We start from the raw sequence: 20,651 nt of genomic DNA, 5'->3' as shown, positions 1-20,651 counted from the left end.
TTCCCCAATAAACCAATCCCCTACCAATTCATTAACACCGAATAGCTTTACCTTCCCATAGAAAAGTGCCAATTATACAATCATGGCTAACACAAACAAAATGAATATTTGCACCAACTCATGGAAATCTCAAACTTAACTAAAAATTGCAGATAGCCCTCCCCCTCAAAGAAAAAGGAATTGGATCTTCTTCACCATAAAAAAATTAAAATGAAAAGACAACTGCATTCGTAATGGATGATTATGATTCATTCTATATCTAATAACGAACATACCACATGAATTGCTTTACTTTCATAATTTATGCTTAAAAATAAACCACAGCCACCAAGTAAATAAATAAACAATTTTAATATAGTAACTGTCACTATTTTTTAATAGTGGAGAGGACCCAATCTAAAAATTACAAATAACACCCTTTAAAATAAAAAAAATTGCATCACGACGGACCCCTATAATGTGATCTACTACAAGTCCATAACACCAAACAGCTTAATTATGCAAGATAAGCAATCAACGAATACAACCTTGGCGGGCCCCACTTCTAATGTAAAGTTATATTTCAGACGATCCCCTGTCCATTTCCTTATAAACCTCTTGAAAACCAGCGTCTTTCCTTCTTCTTTCTTGCCTCTCTTGATTCAAACTTCATTCTCCACAACCAAAATTATTTTAAATTTTTTTTTTCTGCTTTTGATATTTTTATTGTGATTATTGATTCAAGTCATTAGACCTTCACCAAATCTTCACTATATCTTTACAGTACTTCCACCTCAAGACAAAGATTTCTTAGCCATATATGCATGTAATGTGCATGTCTAGGTTCAATCCAATCCTCTTCATAAAATTACTTCCCTAAAAAAAACCCTAGGGTTTACTTTTACCGTATTCTTCGCAACTTCGTCGCCACGTAAGTTTTCGCCTATAAATACCAAATACAGTCTCTAGATTTACTTCACTCCTATCGCGTGTCATTGAATTCAAATTAGGGGTTTTTTGTGTGTTCTAATTTTTGAAGTATGAATTTTCATAGGTTGTTGGATAGTGAGAAGGGTAAGAAGGTGAAATCACCAAGTACGGATCTTCGATTAAGCTCAATGGAGGGGGGTGAGGGTGGAAAGAGTAGTAGAAGTGGTGGATTTTGCTTTGGAGGTGAAAATTCAATGCCAATTTTGTCAAGAGGAGGTTCGAATTCGCTACGGTGTCGAGAGTTGGAATTCGATCAAGCACCTGTTGGGCTTAATGGGTTAGGGTTTCATGGAGACAATGCTCAATTAGGTAAGCATTCAAGTGGTTGGTATAGAATTTTTGCATCCTTTGTTTAAGCATTAGATTTTGATCAATTGAGTAAATTTCTTGTGTTATGACTTGGAGTGTATTTGCAAATAATGCATTAGAATGTACATAATGTATCAGAATGTACATATAGGCCATTGTTTTTACTAATGTATATATATTTTAAGAATATAAATACATTTTTTGTAAAGAAGATGAACCTCCTATCGGCTGATGAATTATGTGGTATCATGCTAGCTTTGTGCACTAATTGTTGGATATATTAATGAATAGGTGAATTGTATATATGTAATTTGCATATAAGTTTTAATTTTACTATTGAAGGAGAAGAAGTGGATATTGAAGCTCAGCTATCCAGCAGTGAATTAAATTTAGTTATGGATAACAAAGTCTCAAAGATACATGCCTTATCGCAGAAGGAAAGATTAATGAAGTCCATCGATGAAGAAAAAATATTTAAAAAAAAGGATGAAAGGATATTCATGATATTATATATTTTCTCCTTTCTCCCTTTCTTCATAAGAATGTCATGAATCAATACATTCAAAACTTGCACCATCTTGTTTTACCCTTTAATTATAGTAGTTAGTACTATCTTGTTTGTTTATTTATTTATTACTTATTTCTTTTGTTCGTTATCATGCAGGAAGTGGTTTTCTTGGAAATGGGTTGCCATATGAAAACAATAGCGTTCCAAATTCTGTATCAAACATGAAGACACTTGTCGACTTTCCAAACATCAACCCTCCAAATTCTTACTCCTTTCTTTCGCAAGTGGAAAGTTTCCCTCCTATTATGAACAACAACTTCTACTCTGCATCAGGTATAATCTAAACATTTTCTATAATTGTTTTAGAGATATTATGCACAATGTCACCAATATCAGTCTTTTAGGCTAACGCTCTCTTAGTAGTGTTTATTTCCCGATACTAGATCTAGCGACTAGTATGCTCCAAAAGCTCATGTAATGTTCTTTGTACAAAACCATCAAATATTTTCATTAACATTTTGTATTCCTCAATCCATGAGAGAGGGGTTATTTGCAATTTATCGTTATGAAACCCCTAATTGAAGGGTGATTGATGCTAATAAATGAATACAGGTGATAAGTGTTACTGAAGGTATAGATGAGGGGGGTTGTCTGCAATTTACCTTTTTGTTTGAGAGATATGAAATGAAGCTCTAAGTAGTATGTTAAAGTTTTGTTCCTATGCAGCTTTGCCATGCAACTCCATGGCATTACCAGCTACTTCACAACCAACACTCATGCCGTCAAGTTGTTTGTCAGCAAATTTCAAAGAAAATGAACATTCAGACATTGGAGAGTCCAAGAATCATGAGGTGAACATATTAAAAGAGAACTTTCAAACTATCTAATCATGTAATAGAAATCTTCTAGCTTCTTAAAGACTATTTTTTTGCTAGGGACACATATGCAATATGCGGTCCAGATCAATTCAATCAAGCGAGAACAGTTCATTGGGGATACGTCAGACTTTAAGGCAACATACGATCCATCCTCCCATTGAAGAATTCGATGACGTATGTACAAACCAGTTCATGATGAATGACAAATTTGATGAATCCGTTAGTTTTCAGAAATTATATCTATGATAAAGTTAGATTTATCTACAATTCATGAATGTATATTAGTCAAAGCTAGTTCAGATTTCCGCTCAAACAGAGTACAAATACTGGTTGCTCTCTTTAACGATGTAAAGCAGCTTAATAATATTTACATAAACATTTCTTAATATTAGCTCTTTTTCTTTTATGTGAACCTGGCAGGATCTGGAGGATACAGCGCTAAAATTGATCATGCGAAAAGAGTTGTCAAATAGTGATGTTGGAACTGTTGGTAGAATAGTGCTGCCTAAGGTATTAAGTAATTGTTTTCACTCCCATTTTCTGTCTTTTGGTTGTAATCAATTTATTTCAAATTCAAACTATAGAATTATTATTTATTTTCTAAAATTTATACTCAAGCCAAAACATAGGAACCATGATTGGATTTACAGATTGGTTTAACTTTGTTTTTAATCTGCAGAAGGAGGCAGAGGCGAATCTTCCTCCATTAACCGAAAGGGACGGAATCATATTGGAGGTGGATGATCTTGCACTTCCAGTAACATGGAAATTCAAGTACAGGTATTACCTTTTGTAATTGAGCACTTAACTCGAGAAGTAAATCTATAATGCTTAATCTTGTGGACTGTCCATATAGATACTAGTAAATGGCAGCACAAAAATGTATTGAATAGTTGTGAAAATTTATCCATGTTGATCTTGAATAGTTGGTGAAAATTTTCTTAAGTTTATTTTATGTTTAGGTTCTGGCCCAATAATAAAAGCCGAATGTATATTATGGAGTCTACAGGTACTCATACTTTTGTGTATTTGATTTATAAAACATCATATCTTGTTTTGTAAAGTATGTATGTTTCCGTCGTTCAGGTGAATTTGTAAAAGCACATGGCCTTCAGGCGGGCGACTACTTCATTATTTACAGAAGTTTGGTATCTGACAATTATGTGAGTTTCAAAGGATATGAAATACACCAGTAGTTTAATACCTTTCTGTGATATGTAACTTGTAATGGTGGTTTTTGACTACTGAAATTCCTAATATGAAAGTGAGAAGAGTATAAATTATAGGTAAAATACTAGAAATTCCCTCATTTAAAAGGTTCGACAGATGAAAACCCTCAACTATGATCAGTAATGAAACCCTTTAGTTGAGGAGTTTGTTCCTTCAGATCTCTGTACGGAATCCACATGCAGAATTCTAGGTTTTATAATAAAATATTAGTTCTTTTGAGACTGACTTTTCTTCTATATTTTCTTCCCTTAACTACCTAAATACGTGAATTTTGAAGTTTAGACATCAATTCAAGTGCAAACGTCTATGCAGAAATTTGAACAAAAAAAGGCTGAAGTACATATTGACTATTTCATTAGTGGTTACAAACAGAGGGGGCTTTTAGTTGAACTTTTTAGATGAGGGAGTTACTTAAAAACCAGTATAGATGAAGAGGGTTGTTAGGTTGTTGCAATTTCCCCGAAACAGAAGTCTAAATTATTTTCTCAATTGTGTTTTTTGATGGATGACATCTGTATCGATTTTTCATTATTTATTTTCTCCTGAAGGTTGTTAGAGGAAAGAAGGCTGTACGACCACCGAAACATGCTGAAGTAATCAACTGTCACCAGATAAGTGAAAGCAACATGAAAGCAGATTGCTTGAATCAGATGCTAATAGATGAACACGAGAATGGTGATAGCAGACAACTGTGGCTGGAACAAGAGAAAACTCGAGGAGAACTTGCAGCTAATCCACCACAGAGACCTGAATTCCCTCCTCTCGGGTGGAATTTCTAAATTGCCTGAGAGAGAATGCTGGATCTTATAATTTCTCTAGGCTAGAAATTGCTTTCGAGAAGATACCTTTAGAGGTCTCATGCCGTAGGTACTATGTGCAAGGAGGGGAAAAATAAATCAGAGGGTGATCTAAAAAGATGATGATTCTGTACCTCTGAATGATTTCTATAGTTACCGTACAATACATGAATGTTTTTCAAGTCAGGTCCTGAAATATTTTTGTGCTTTATATTTATTACTCAGAACAATTGCAATTACAATTACCATGGATTTATTTTGTCTTACAGATTTTGATTGCATGTTGTTATTACTTTGGTCCTCAGAGCTCCTTAGATGAAGCAAAATTGTGGAGAGCTTTGTGGTTTTGGATATTAAAGATGTTCACAGACTGTTGGCAAGTACTACACTACTGTGTCAAATCTGTAAGATTTCTCAAAACTAGTGCTCGATTGGTTCGTGTCAAGATAAACAACGACTACTTCTATAAAGAGCAAGAGTTCTGTTATAAACCATATAGCATTGCCAAAATGATTTTGAGTTTCTTATGATTACAACGAATTATACAGCCAATATCTGCAGAAAATTAGAATAGAAAATAAATAAATAACCAAAGTGGAAGAAAAACCTGGAAAGGAACTGTATCCATCTTCAAGTGCTTGGCAATCCCCTCCAAAATCAAGTATATATCTTCACAAAGTAAGTGTTATCCTGTCTTCAACCAAAAATTCATGAGCAATAACATCAAGCTCAATCCAACTACACCCTGGCGAGAGATCTGTTTTAAAATATATAGCATTGCATAAATGATTTTGAGTTTCTTATGGTTACAAACGAATTATACAGCGAGTATTTGCAGAAAATTAGAATGGGAAAAAAATTAATCATAGTGGAAGAAAAACCTGGAAATGTTGCAAAACTGCGGATTGCAGATCATCTTTGGTTTCTGGGTCATCTTCATACTTCATTATCTATAACCAAACACAATCATCCTCAAAGAAAGGAACTGTATCCATCTTCAAGTGCTTGGAAATCCCCTCCAAAATCAAGCATATATCTTCACAGAGTAAGTGTATCCTGTCTTCGACCAAAAATTCATGAACAATACCATCAAGCTCAATCCAACTACACCCTGGCATCTTGACAAGTTTCCTTTCTGTCATCTCTTTCCTCATTTCTCGAGCTTCCTCCCATCGATTCGAAGAAGCATACATATTCCATAGAAGCACATAAACCCCATCATCATTAGGATCTTGCTTGATTATCTCTCTCCCTGCGGTCTCAGCCAGTTTTATATCACCGTGAACTAAAGATGCACTTAGCAATGATCTCCATATAACACAATCTGGATTTCTACTCATCTCTTTTACCAATTTCTTTGCTTCCTTAAGTTGCCCTGCTCGCCCAAAAAGATCGACCATGCATCCATAATGTTCAACTTTGGGCTTCAATTTATGGATTTCACTCATTTTCTTGAACCAAACTCTACCTTCATTTACCAATCCTGAATGGCTACAAGCCAAAAGGACAGACAAAAACGTCACTTCATTTGGTCTTATTCCCGAGTCCAGCATATCGTTGAATACTTTGATAGCTCTCAATCCCTGGCCATGAACTGCGAACCCTGAAATCATTGTAGTCCAAGTATAAACATCCTTCTTCATCGTACCCTTAAAGATCTCAACGGCCATTTTGAGATCCCCACTCTTCGAATACATATCAATAAGTGCATTATACACGATGGTAACATCCAGCCCTAAATTTATTTTTGCAATGCATCCATGAATGGCACGCCCGAGATCCAATGCTCCGATATCCGCACAGGCTGACAGTACACCAACAATCGTGATCAAGGTAGGACGATGACCCTCTAATTTCATCTCACTAAATAGCTCTAGAGCACGAACCGGGCATTTTCTCTGTACGTGACCCGTTATCATCACAGTCCAGCAAACCACATCTCTCTTTGTCATTTCATCGAACAACTCACAAGCATGCTCCAAACTGCCATAAATCACATATCCATGCAACAAACTACTCCAAGACACAGGATCTCTTTCACCCATTTCATCAAAAACAATCTTGGCAAGCTCCAATCTACCATTTCGACAGTAGGTATCAACCAATGCATTATTTACAACAGTCTCAAATCCTAATCCATGTCTTAAAACAAACCCATGAAGAGATTTTCCTAGCTTAAGATCACAAATCAAACCAGAGGCAGAGAGAGCACCAACGGCAGCAAACCCATCAGGTTTTTTGCCGGATTTTAAAATTTCGGCAAAGACCCAGATGGCTTTTCGGGGTTGATTGGAGTGCAAGTGTAAATTGATGAGGCTGGTGAGGGTGATTAGATCAGGGTCTGGGATTTGGGTGAAGACATTGAGGGCATCAATGGGTCTGTTGAGGTTCGAATAGAGGTTGAGGATCTTGCAGGAGAGGGGTTGATGGTGAGGGTGGAGGGATTGGGTTATGGATTGTGCATGGATTTGCTTGAGTTGGTTCAGGGTTTTGCAGGATTTTAGGAGGAGATGACACTTTGAAGGGTTCATTTGAACTGGATTTTTGGCGGGTAGGAGATTTTGGGGGACAGAAGGGATTTAAATATGGAGATAGAGGTTCGGGTAGAGCGAGTGTAGGTGATAAAAATTTCGGTTTCGGTCCATTAACATCATGTTTATATTTGGCTAATAGGCTCCCTGCAGTTTTGTCCAATTGCGAATAGACCTCATCTTGTTCCATTAGTGCGGACTCCGTTAACGCCGTTTAAGAGGGTCTCTTGAAAAAATTTGATAGTTACAAAGGGGTTTTGGGAGACAACCCGATAATTACGGGCTTTAGGGGAATAAAAAAGTTCTCAAGACCCCTGAACTTTGGGGTGTTTCCAAAGAATCCCCTAGAATTAAAGAGTGAAAAAAAGTGCACAAACAGAACTATAAGTGAAAGTACCCTAGAGGGGGGTTAATAGGGTAATTGTTAATATAATCCGATACTAATACCAAATTAAAACTTATTAACTAATATCCTAGCAAGTATGATATGCAACAAATTATATGAAAGGATAAGCAATGATAAACAATATGACAATAGGCGATATAAACAATGAGCATAAGATATAAGAGAAATATACGCCAATGCCAAACACAAACACAATAAAATGATTACGGAGTTCGGTCGACCCATGACCTATGTCTCTGTTAGACCCTAGAGGGGGTGATTAGGGTCTTATGCTAATCTAATCCGATTATATGCCAATTAAAATTAATTAACAAGTTATCCTAGCAAGTATGAAATACCATAAGATATATGAGCTAGGATAAGCAATGTAAACAATGAGATATAATACCATAAGATATATGAGCTAGGATAAGCAATGTAAACAATGAGATATATCCTATATGATGAAATATGTATGCAAGGATATATACAACAAGATATATGCAAGGATATGAAACTAACACAAAAGGGGTAAACAATATGAGCTAGATAGTGGATCATATAAATAATGAGACAATGACGATATGAGCAATGGGCACAAATATAAATAAACGCCAAAGCACAAACACAATCAAATGATCACGGAGTTCGGACCTTCCGTCCTACGTCTCCGCTCCCCACTCCCGGGGAGAAATCCACTATCACAACCGGGTTTTCTACGCTCACCCGAATAACGTTTACACCTCACAGTGTCGGTTTTCAACGCTCACCGATCAACGTTCACTCCTCACACTCGGTTTTATAGTTCACCGAAAACTCCACAACACACTCGGTTTTCTAGCTCACCGAAAACCTTACACCACTCACAATGTAACAAATATAAATTTATTCTCTACAATAGATGAGAACTCAATTAAGCACAACTCAATGTTACAATCTCTCACAACCCTATTATACTATGTATGCAAATACAATAAGCTCAAGTGGGTGTGTGTAACAATGAGTAAAATCAAATCTAAACTCAATATAAAACTAGCTTTAATAGAAATGATAATCAACAAATAATTATAAATAAAAGCTAGAGTTGGGTTTAGGAAAACTTCTCTAGATGACAAGAGAGAGAGATGGATTGAATGCCCAAAATACAATTGATAATCTCCTCAAGCTCTTGTTTAAACTTTCTTCATAAACCAAACCCTTAAACAAGCTTAAAACAAGCTTAAACTCTTTTTAAACTATTTAAAAAACATTCTCTTGGATGATCATAAAAACTGAGGTAAAGGGGTATTTATATGAAACCCCAAAGACAAGAGAAAAACAAGAAAAGACCAAAAAACCAGATCAGCAACGGGCTGGAAAACTAACCGTTAGAGCTGATGTTACAGTTCGACGGTCGACCGCGAGCAACAAAAAACAGTAAAAAAGAATCTGGACAAACGACGGTCGACCGCGACGTGGACTCGCTACGGTCGACCGCCACGGTCGACCGTGAGCCAACAAGAACTGTTCTGAGTTCTAAACTCATGGGCAGTCGACCGTGGCGGTCGACCGCGAACAGACACTACAGAAAACAGGTTTTGAAACAGATTTTGAGACTTTTGGAAAATTATTAAAAAATAACAAATGAAGTCCAAAAATAATAAAACTTTGGGAAATATATATAAACATGTAAATGAACATGTTACAAAAAGAATTTTCCAAATTGCATTTCCTATTTGTGAAAAATCATCATTTTGCAAAATAGTCCAAAACACGAAAAATGTAAACATATGAATTTTGACATTTAGGCTAAACCATGTTTTGAAACTTTGTACAATGATTATATAAACTTAATAAAATATGTATATGATTATTGTTAAGTCCAAAAACTAAGAATATAATATTTTCACAAAATTTCATATTCTATGCAATGATTTCAAAAACACAATAGTAAATATGAAATATAGAGTATCTAACACACATAATATAAAATCTAAACTAAATTACCCAAGCCGATCTTGATCTTCAATAAGCTCTTCTTGGTAATCTTACGGATGAAGCTTGAACTTTGATCTTCAACTTGAATTTGCATAGCTTCAACCACTATTCCACCAACCTCCATTTGATATGATCGTTATGGCGTAATCCATCCATCCTCCAACTCGTTGTTTGTCTATAATAAATAGAAATATACCAACACTAGACAAACAACATTAGTGGTAAATTGTTTGTTAAACATCATCAAAACAAAGAGGCCAACAATCTCCCCCTTTTTGATGATGACAAACAATTTACAAAAAGGATATATGCATGAAAGGAAATGAATATACAAAGTATAATATATCATGCATATAAACAAGAAAGACTATACTCACAATATTTCTCCCCCTTTGACAACATCAAAAAGGGGACAAAAAGAATAAGAGAGCGAAAGCTCCCCTAACAATATGCATGGGTGAGTATAACACAGAATAATATAGGGATTGCTCCCCCTATCAAAATGCCATATGGAATATATGCAATAAAGATCAAGGCAAATATATGTGAGCAAGCATAGATAAAAAAATGCTAAACACCACTCACATACAAAAATACAATGAGGACACACATATATAAATATATCAAAGTGAACATAATGTCTCATTTCTCAAGCATAAAAACCATGTATGAATGAATTTATGAAAGCAAAAGAATGAGGAAACATGAGAACCATGAAAAAAAGTTTTCAAAAGAAAACAAATTAATCACTCAAATGAGTTCAAAGTTTAAATCCAAGAACGTAAAAACCAAATCATCATTGATTTTCAAAAATTAAGAGAGGCAATTATATCTAGCTCTTGAGCTAGTATCAACCCATATAAACATTTAAGCATCCGGTAAACATGATTTGGGAATAAACACCCAATGAATCCGGAGGGTTTATATAGACACAAACCTCTCATCAAAACAAAATCAATAATCATGAAAACAAAAGAATTTGATCAATAAAAAGAATTGTTTTCATGTTCAAAAATTTTAAAGTATAATTTTCAAAACCAAGAAAAGGAAAAAGAAAAAAAAACACTAAAATACTTGGTTTAAAAATCAAATTTGTTTTGGTACCCAAGAATTCTTGGTACCAAGAGATTTAGGGACATGACCCCTATCATTAAAGCTCAAACCCCTAGGGTTATGAACCCGTTTAGGCACATGTAGTGCACTAACACGGTCAAAGCAATAATCACTCAAATAACCCTTCCGATTGCAATTTATGCAATGAAAGAGATCCATTTATTTTTGTGGACCATTAGCTCGTGCACGGGAATCATTTGCAAATAAAGATTTTCTTTTAAAATTATTTTGCAAATGAGAAACATCATTAAACAAAGGTGGTCTTTTTGAAGCAAATTGTAAATTTGGAGCATTTTGCAAATCAAAACAAAATTTAGCAAGATGCCCAAACCTACCACAAACATCATATTTAAAAACATGTGGTCTACTAGATACATTTGGCAAACGAGATTTTCTTTTCAAATCAAAACAATATTCTGCCAAATGACCAAAACGACCACAATGATCACACTTGAACAAACTAGCATGCTTATGATGAACTTTGTGAGAATGAGCATGTGAATGTGTAAGTGTACAAGATGAAGAAGCTACATGAGATGCACAAGGAGCATTAGAATTCTTATGTTTGTGTGCATCATAACAAAATTTAGATAAATGACCTTTTCGGCCGCAAATAGAGCATTTGTAAATTTTACTATATATGTGTGCATAATGAGTAGATGATGACTTAGACTTGACACACATATCCATAAGCCTCTTATGATTATTAATGCATGTTTTCAAAGTTGAATCTAAAGATAAAATGTATTTATTCATAAGATTCAAATCTTTATTTTTAGGCACATATGCATTTTTATTAGAAGTAGAACATAAATAGTCATTTATAAAAGAAGCTGTATCATTCTTTATGTTCTCTACTTCTAACATGACATCAATCTTAGCATGAGGTAGGCTAGCAATAGATAAGATCAAATTTTTATTTTCCAAATTTAATAAATCATTGCTTTCTTTAAGCAATAAATTTGGACACTAGCTTCTCATGATCGGATTTTAAATTATCATGCTTGTATTGTAAATCAACAAAATCTTTATGCAATTTGTTAAAGGCATGCAATAATTTTTTACTAGCACAAGCAAGTTCATCACTAGATAAATCATTATCAGGTTCGAACTCGTAAACCTCACTAGGGCTATCGCCTAGTGCTCGTGTGCATGAAGCTCCTTTAGAACTTGAAGCGGGATCCTCCAAAGCTTGTCGGATCGCCTCCAAGTCTCCTTGATGCGCTTCTATGAATTTTCATAATGTATAAGCGCTATCAAAAGAATCAAGCTTGTTAGACATAAATGAATCAAATGCATTTAATAAACTAACATAAGCTTGTTCATAATAAACATCTTTTTATCATGTTTGCTCCACTTGGATTTCTCCAACGTGGGCACAATATAAGCACAATCAATGACTTCCCATAAATCGATATTTTTAGATTGAACAAATAATTTGAATCTAAAACACCATTGAGCATAAGGAAAAACATTGAATTTAGAAGCAATACTAGAATCATAGCCTAAACAAGATGCATAATTCATATCCATAATAAGAAAATGTATGCAAGCAAGATACAAATAAAATCAAAATAAGATTAGCACAAAAAGATAACTTGGATCTTTAACTCAAGGCGATTAGACCTTAAATCAAAGAGCACCAAGCTCTGATACCAATTGTTAGACCCTAGAGGGGGGGTGATTAGGGTCTTATGCTAATCTAATCCAATTGAAATGCCAATTAAAATTAATTAAAATACCACAAGATATATGAGCTAGGATAAGCAATGTAAACAATGAGATATATCCTATATGATGAAATATGTATGCAATGATATATACAACAAGATATATGCAAGGATATGAAACTAACACAAAAGGGGTAAGCAATATGAGCTAGATAGTGGATCATATAAATAATGAGACAATGGCGATATGAGCAATGAACACAAATATAAATAAACGCCAAAGCACAAACACAATTAAATGATCACGGAGTTCGGACCTTTCGTCCTACGTCTCCGTTCTCCACTCCCGAGGAGAAATCCACTATCACAACCGGGTTTTCTACGCTCACCCGAATAACGTTTACACCTCACAGTGTCGGTTTTCAACGCTCACCGATCAATGTTCACTCCTCACACTCGGTTTTATAGTTCACCGAAAACTCCACAACACACTCGGTTTTCTAGCTCACCGAAAACCTTACACCACTCACAATGTAACAAATATAAATTTGTTCTCTATAATAGATGAGAACTCAATTAAGCACAACTCAATGTTACAATCTCTCACAACCCTATTATACTATGTATGCAAATATAATAAGCTCAAGTGGGTGTGTGTAACAATGAGTAAAATCAAATCTAAACTCAATATAAAACTAGCTTTAATAGAAATGATAATCAACAAATAATTATAAATAAAAGCTAGAGTTGAGTTTAGGAAAACTTCTCTAGATGACAAGAGAGAGAGATGGATTGAATGCCCAAAATACAATTGATAATCTCCTCAAACTCTTGTAAAACTTTCTTCATAAACCAAATCCTTAAACAAGATTAAAACAAGCTTAAACTCTTTTTAAACTATTTGAAAAACATTCTCTTGGATGATCATAAAAACTGAGCTCTCGGTCGACCGCACCGGTCGACCGACAAATTCTCTGCTGCCCACTGCCGACTGAACATATGAGCGGTCGACCGATGCGGTCGACCAAAATCTGATACACAGTAAAATAGGTTTTAAAATCTGATTGTTAAAAATAACAAATGAAGTCCAAAAATAATGAAACTTTGGAAAATGTATATAAACATGTAAATGAACATGTTACAAAAAGAATTTTCCAAATTGCATTTCCTATTTGTGAAAAATCATCATTTTGCAAAATAGTCCAAAACACGAAAAATGTAAACATATGAATTTTGACATTTAGGCTAAACCATGTTTTGAAACTTTGCACAATGATTATATAGACTTAATAAAATATGTATATAATTATTGTTAAGTCTAAAAACTAAGAATACAATATTTTCACAAAATTTCATATTCTATGCAATATATACTAAAACACAATAATAAATATGAAACATGTGATTTCATATTTATAAACATAAAAACTCAAAAACTATGTATGTATATATATAACTATACATATGCATAGAAACCAAAACTTATGTATATATATACAAGGAAACCAATAAAATGTGTGTGTATATGATATTGAGCTTAGAGTATCTAACACACATAATATAAAACCTAAACTAAATTACCCAAGCCGATCTTGATCTTCAATAAGCTCTTCTTGGTAATCTTGCGGATGAAGCTTGAACTTGGATTTTCAACTTGAATTTGCATAGCTTCAACCACTATTCCACCAACCTCCATTTGATATGATCATTATGGCGCAATCCATCCATCCTCCAACTCGTTGTTTGTCTATAATAAATAGAAATATACCAACACTAGACAAACAACATTAGTGATAAATTATTTGTTAAACATCATCAAAACAAAGAGGCCAACAGTCTCCGCTCCTCACCCTCGAGGAGAATCTCCACTATCAACACAAAAAGTTACACAATTGGTTTTCAATGCTCACCGATAAACATTTATAACTCACATAATTGTCAATACACAATACACTCCTCCCACTCCTCTAAGTGTTGGCCTAGCCGTGTCACCTTTCTCAAGTGCTTGGAATTACAACCTCTCCTTAGGATTTACAACCGATGCCACTCCTCTTGGAATTGACACCGTTTCTCACCAACCACTTTCTAAGTGTCCTTATGTATTACAATGTGTTCTCTCAACAATAAAGCTCAAATACAATGGTTTGTTCTCTAACAAAGATGAGAACGAAATTCTAACCTCACTCTCAAAGATACAATCTCACAACCTAATAAATATTATATGTGAAAATACTGAAGGCTCTATAGGTTGTGTGTGTGTAAACAATGAGTATAATCAAATATAAACTCAATTCAATCTAGCATAAATATATAAGAACTAAAAATAATAAATTTGCTAGAAGATGGGTTTAGAAAAACTTCTCTAAAACAATCAAGAAATATAGATATTTGAGGTTGAAATCCTCAAGAACGTTGTTGCAATAATTCTCTTAGGAAAATCTCTTCACACAAATAAACCACAATTTATTTTTCTTTGAAACCCTTAAACAAATACTTGTAAAACTTGTTCTAAACTCACATTTCCTTAATTTTTGCAAATGAAACCAGAGGGAGATATATAGGCTCTCATTACAATAGTCCAAACACAAAAAACGAGGCAAAAACCAGCAAAAAACAAAGTCTGGAAAACTAGTTGTTATTTGCAACGGACGTATATTCAGTCGACCGATAGACTTGTGTCGATCGACCGATGGGTGTCTATCGGTCGACTGATACAAGTGTGTCGGTTGACTGAAAAACCCTGAGAACTCAAACATTGAAAAAACTTTTCTGGTCGGTCGACCAGTCTGACCCGTTCGGTCAACTGATGACTGATAAACTGATACATGTAAAATCTGACTTTTTAAATCAATTAAAAATAACAAATTTACTCCAATAATTATGAAATTTTGGAAAACATTTATAAACATGAAGATGAGCATGATAGAGAAGAAATTTTTGAAAATGCTATATCCATTTGTGAAAACTCGTCATTTTGCAAAAGTGTTAAAAATACGAGTTCTTTTAAAGACACTTGATTTTAACAAAATGATCTCAAACAAGTTTGAATCTTCTTTTAAATAGATTAATAGACTCTATGAAAGATATACAACAACTATATTAAGTCATTAATTCACAACACATTATTTTTCAAATCAGTAAACCATACGATCTTGTTAAAACTTAATTTTGATGAATTTCTTTCAAACAAGTTTTGAAATACTTTAAAATAGATTTATAAACTTGAGTAAAGAAATAAAATTGTGTCGTTAAGTCTATAATCTGAAAACGGTGATAAATCAAAATAAAAAGTAAATCAGAACAAATGTGTCTATATGAATTTTGAGCTCTAAGTATAAACACACAAAGTATAAACCTCAAATACTATACCCAAGCAATTTAATCTTCAATTAGCTCGACTTGGTAGGATGAAGTGAAATAGAGAATCTTTGACTTTGAATGCACAAATGGCTTCATTTCAATTCCGCCACCCTCCTTTGAATATTATCGTTGAAGCGCAATTCTATCCAACCTCTAACAGATGATCTTTGTGTAGAATACCTAACAAACAAATAAACACTCAACAAGCATTGTTAGGAATTATTTATAAATCATCAAAACTAGATTAGATAGTAGGCTCATAAATATGAGACCTAACAATCTCTTCCTTTTAATAATGACAAACAATCTACACAAAGAGATATAAGACATGCATGATATCAAATGAATATACAATTTATAACTCATGCATGAAAATAAAAATACTCACAATCCACTTGTTTCGCCCCCATTGTCAACATCAAAATGGGGAAAACTACAAAAAATAAAGAGAGCAAAAGCTCCCCTATCAAAAAGGCATGGTGAGTGTAGGTTGTTTAGAAATTACTACAGATAGTTGATCCCCATTAAACACCGATGATGGAAGTTATAATTTAACGGCTTCCAGAAGGCTATAATTTAAAAAGTTTCACGTAGATCGATGAATGTTATAATCTGACGACTTTCACAATAACCAATGAAAGCCCTAATTCAACAGCCATCACAATCAACATCGGGAGTTATAATCTGATGACTCTCGTATTTTCAAGGAGCCAAGACGAATGTTACAAGATGACGATCTTTACAACACTCTAGCAAAACCGAACCTTTTGTGTAGGTTTGGTCGGCTCCGTCTCATCGTGATAATCGATTTCATATATAATTCGTCTGGTTCTCACTTATGGTTTGAAAGTTATGACATGTTCTTTGCAACAAGTTATGTTCTGAAGTCCGTCTGCAAGACTGGACTTCGCCTTAACATTAAACTTCACCTGAAGCTCATCTAAAGCTCACCTGAGGCTCGCCTCTGTGCTCCAAAGTCAAGACATAGAGTTCATCTCTGCATCTCAACAACAAAACACGGAGCTCATCGCTACGTTCCAGACTCAAAACACAGAGTTTGTGGCTGCGTTCCGGACTCAAAATACAGAGCTCGTGGCTGTGTTCGGCTGTGTTCCAGACTCAAAACACAAAGCACATTGCTGCATTTTTCTAGCCGCCAGTGCGGAGCTCAACTCTGCGTTCCAATCCCAGAACATAGAGTTTGTGCCAGAATGCGAATTTTGTATTTGACTGGTTCAAACAGAACTTGAACGGTTTCAAAACCGTTTTTTACTTAATGGGGACAGTTACACCCCATAAACTCTCATTAAGGAGAGATTTAAGGAGGCGGTTATAACCCATAAACCCTCATTAAGGAGCAAATCAAGAGGGTGGTTACACCCTTTAATGTCCTATAAATAGCTAAAATTTCAGCTTAATGAAAGGCCAGTTTTTTGGAGGGGAATTTCCTGGAGAATTAAGATCGGCAATTATCTCTTGGAGCATCTTCGGATCTTGGAGGGCCTGGAGCATCATCAAGAGCCATTCTAGGAGCTTTTATTGACTCGTGGATTATTTTCGGTCTAATTAGAAAGGATTAATTTCCTTTTTTCGGATTAACTCTTTCATAGAGTTTCAAACTCGCACTAAGTTCTTAAACTCATTAAGAGTTATTCTTAAACTTGCCACGTAAGTTCTCCTTAATATCAAGTCAAGAGGAAAATACCGTGTTCTAACGAGGTGAAGCGTTCGGAACGTCAACGGGATACAAGGATCTGAACTCCCATCGACACCAAGAAGAACCCAGGTTAAACAAAGGGAAGGATCTATGTCGATCCCTTCTCTCTTTTGTAAATCGGGAATTCGAAACAAGAAGATTGTAATTTCTTTTTCTAAGTTTGTTAGAGAGAGATTGCATTGAGAGAATTATAATCCATTCTTTTTCTAAATCTGTTAGAGAGAATAATACAAATTTATTTTCTCAATTTCTTCATTTAATTTTCTCATCAAACAGTGAGTATAAAACAAATATTGGGAATAAGCTCTCCCTATCAAAATGTCACATATCATATATTGATGGAAATGATAAAGCAAATAAAGGACTCAAGATGATATATGCTTTAAGGCAATCTTACACATACGAGGCACAATGTGAGCAAAATACATACCAAATTTCACTCAAGATGATCAAAGAGAACATATATAAATATATATCACTATATGAGTGTTTACAAAGGTTTCACATTCATACCAAAAACCATTTATTGAATTTTTTTTTGAAAATTCCACAAAACCCAGCCCTCCTTCCCAAATCCCGCTGCCCTCCTTCCTCAAGCGGCCGCTGATCTCCGCCAATCTCTTCGCCGTCCAAGACCTCGCCGTCGGCACCCTCAGGTACACACTTCCAACAGAAATTTAATGAACAAAAACAACAAAGGAACAAAGCCTTCATCCAGAATTTTAGGGGTCAGCCAAAAATCTAATGAGATAACCCAAAAATTGAATGTTAAGCATCCAATATCATAAATATTATCTCTTTGATGAAAAAACTGACGAACATTTTTTCCAAAGTAAATATCACAAGTTGAGGAACACATCCATTCAGTTTCAATTGGTTTGTTATAACACTGGGAGGTTGTGACTCGGTCCTCATATTAGGAGATCTAGAGGGAAAGGGAGAGGGTTAAAATACATCATAGGTCATTATCTGCACTTAGTGTATTTAAAAATTTAAAGAAATTGATACATGCATCGAGGATGAAGGTATAAGCATACATTTATGGGTTTATATAACTAAAACTCTTCAATCTCCCCTATAATAATTTCAAGTATCAACTCACATGGGTACAAGTTCAATAGAAAAGAGTTGTTATTCCAATTAATATTTGTATATTTTCAGGGACTCATGTAGATTTGGCTAGAAGTTAGACAAACTTAAGCATACAGGAAAATGAAAGTTTGTTATTTATGTAAAACAGGGATACACAAACACGAGCTTGTAAAACATAGACTATCTTAGCATTTCCAACTTCATTTTGGGATAAGCACTCCCAGGCATGTGTCTTTATGTGATTATGCCACATTGTTAATTAACAGAAGTTAAATCTTAGAAATTTGTTTCCACCAATATAAAAACTAAATGATGGATCAGTCATTTTCTTACACTAATAATTACCAATTTCAGCACTTCAGTTAGCTTACTACACTATATGGCAAACAAGTCACACCTGAACTTGTTAAAATTAATAACAGTTGATGTCTGAACAGGAAAGGGATACGTTAATTTAAGTTGCAATATGTAATATGATGAAGCATTGTGATATTTGTGCTGTATAGCAGTACTGAAACCTAACCTGAACATCTATGAAAAATTTTGGGATACGTACATGCTACCTGCTTCAATGAAACGCTCAGCCATAATAGGATTTTGGCTTGTGAATTCACCAAATAGTGGAATTCTGAAGCAATATGCAATAAAGGTATATAATTTTGGTCTTTGCAATGCAGAGCAGAAGTATCTCCATTGTTTAGGAGGAAGTAACAGCTGATCTCATCCCTCCTTAATCAAAGAGAAGCAATGCAAGTATTGGATCACCACTCTTTCTCTTCTCGGCAACAAAACAAATCAAAGAACAAATCTTTTATGAGTCAGGGCTCGATTTGTTATTAGTGGAAGACTCAAATATTATGAGCAGGTTGTAAAGAATATGCAGGTGGTGCTGATAAGCTATATCATTGTAAAAGGTCTTTCCAATTGAAATTTTGGGTGAAGCTTTGTATTTGAAAAATTTTAGGAGCCTTTGTAGCAATGTGGATACTCTTGTTGAGAGACGTGTGCTCATTTCTTGTTTGCATGGTACTATCAAACTAGATTGACAAGTTGAGAGAAAATGTATTTGCTCAGGTATGCCTGAGTATAAGCTATGTATTACTCGATTGTTTTAATGAAAATGTTTGTTCACTGACCCAAATGAAATGTGGAATGTTACTCATTGTATTTTATACTGGTGCAAGGCAATCAAATCTTATAACTTGTGATATTATTCTATCATTGTTCCAACACATGCAGCTAAACTTTCCACGCATGCAACTAAGCTTACAAAGAAATAAGGATAGAAAAATAGATCTGCATTTGGATTCATTCAACACAAAGTATACACTTTTCAATCCATTCTCGAACCATCTCTGTTCAATCCATTCTTGAACGGATCATGTATCGTAGTAGACAAAATAAAGAATAAATACATCATTTTAATCCATTCATGCATACAACATCATATTGATTACGAGGAAAATGCTATGTGAAAGTAGAATATCATTAAAGGAAAAAATTACATGGTATCTACTCTCTCTGTGAGAGTGATCAATACTACAGTGAGACAACCCTCACTCTTACAAAAAACTAATAAGAAAACTACTACAAAAGACTTGTGAGCTTTTTTAGACATGTAGCTTTTGAACAAAATACAAGATACAAAATGTTGTCCACAAGAGAACACATCATCCATAAACACAGCGATATTAATTGTGCGATACCGCCATATCCAGTCATTTTTGAACCGAACATATTGTTGTTTTCGGTAGCATATGTGAAATCCACTAACAGGAAAGCATAAAACAACCACCTAGTTAGAGTCACGGCCACCACACCACCCTCAACGGTAATATGACTCGTATTGGCAAGATTAGGAACTGCAATAATCAAAAAAAGCCCATTAAATCCGCTGCTACAGTAAGTTTGAAGAGAGTGAATCCGTTGCTACATTAAATCAACGGGATTTCTCCGGCGCTCGCTTGGGGAAGGAGGGCAGCGGGATTTCGCCGGCCGACGCTCGCTTGGGGAAGGAGGGCAGCGGGATTTCGCCGGCCGACGCTCGCTTGGGGAAGGAGGGCAGCGGGATTTCGCCGGCCGACGCTCGCTTGGGGAAGGAGGGCAGCGGGATTT

The 20,651-nt window shown here is 34.9% G+C and overlaps 2 protein-coding genes across 2 annotated transcripts; one reads left to right on the top strand and one right to left on the bottom strand.

Moving 5' to 3' along the window:
* On the top strand, positions 649-4,910 carry LOC109849871 (B3 domain-containing protein IDEF1-like). The gene is made up of 10 exons (XM_020419753.1): positions 649-910; positions 1,034-1,278; positions 1,943-2,119; positions 2,513-2,637; positions 2,722-2,838; positions 3,085-3,174; positions 3,344-3,444; positions 3,627-3,673; positions 3,751-3,827; positions 4,443-4,910. The coding sequence occupies exons 2-10, from the start codon at positions 1,098-1,100 to the stop codon at positions 4,671-4,673; spliced, it is 1,146 nt and encodes a 381-aa protein (XP_020275342.1). The 5' UTR covers positions 649-910; positions 1,034-1,097; the 3' UTR covers positions 4,674-4,910.
* On the bottom strand, positions 5,201-7,352 carry LOC109849360 (pentatricopeptide repeat-containing protein ELI1, chloroplastic-like). Its single transcript, XM_020419184.1, has 2 exons — positions 5,573-7,352; positions 5,201-5,448 (listed from the first exon to the last, which is right to left on the bottom strand). The coding sequence occupies exon 1, from the start codon at positions 7,220-7,222 to the stop codon at positions 5,642-5,644; it is 1,581 nt and encodes a 526-aa protein (XP_020274773.1). The 5' UTR covers positions 7,223-7,352; the 3' UTR covers positions 5,201-5,448; positions 5,573-5,641.

Source organism: Asparagus officinalis, chromosome 7 (assembly GCF_001876935.1).
Source record: "Asparagus officinalis chromosome 7, Aspof.V1, whole genome shotgun sequence".
Classification (NCBI taxonomy): Eukaryota; Viridiplantae; Streptophyta; class Magnoliopsida; order Asparagales; family Asparagaceae; genus Asparagus; species Asparagus officinalis.
The sequence above is the reverse complement of the archived record's forward strand: the minus strand, read 5'-3'. Positions and strand labels throughout refer to the sequence as shown.

Excerpts from the sequence above, each read along its gene's own strand:
- LOC109849360 (XM_020419184.1), bottom strand. The coding sequence starts at position 7,222 with ATGAACCCTTCAAAGTGTCATCTCCTCCTAAAATCCTGCAAAACCCTG.
- LOC109849871 (XM_020419753.1), top strand. The coding sequence starts at position 1,098 with ATGGAGGGGGGTGAGGGTGGAAAGAGTAGTAGAAGTGGTGGATTTTGC. Across the intron at positions 2,839-3,084 it reads CCATTGAAGAATTCGATGAC|GATCTGGAGGATACAGCGCT; the intron begins GTATGTACAAAC and ends TGAACCTGGCAG. Across the intron at positions 3,175-3,343 it reads GTAGAATAGTGCTGCCTAAG|AAGGAGGCAGAGGCGAATCT; the intron begins GTATTAAGTAAT and ends TTTAATCTGCAG.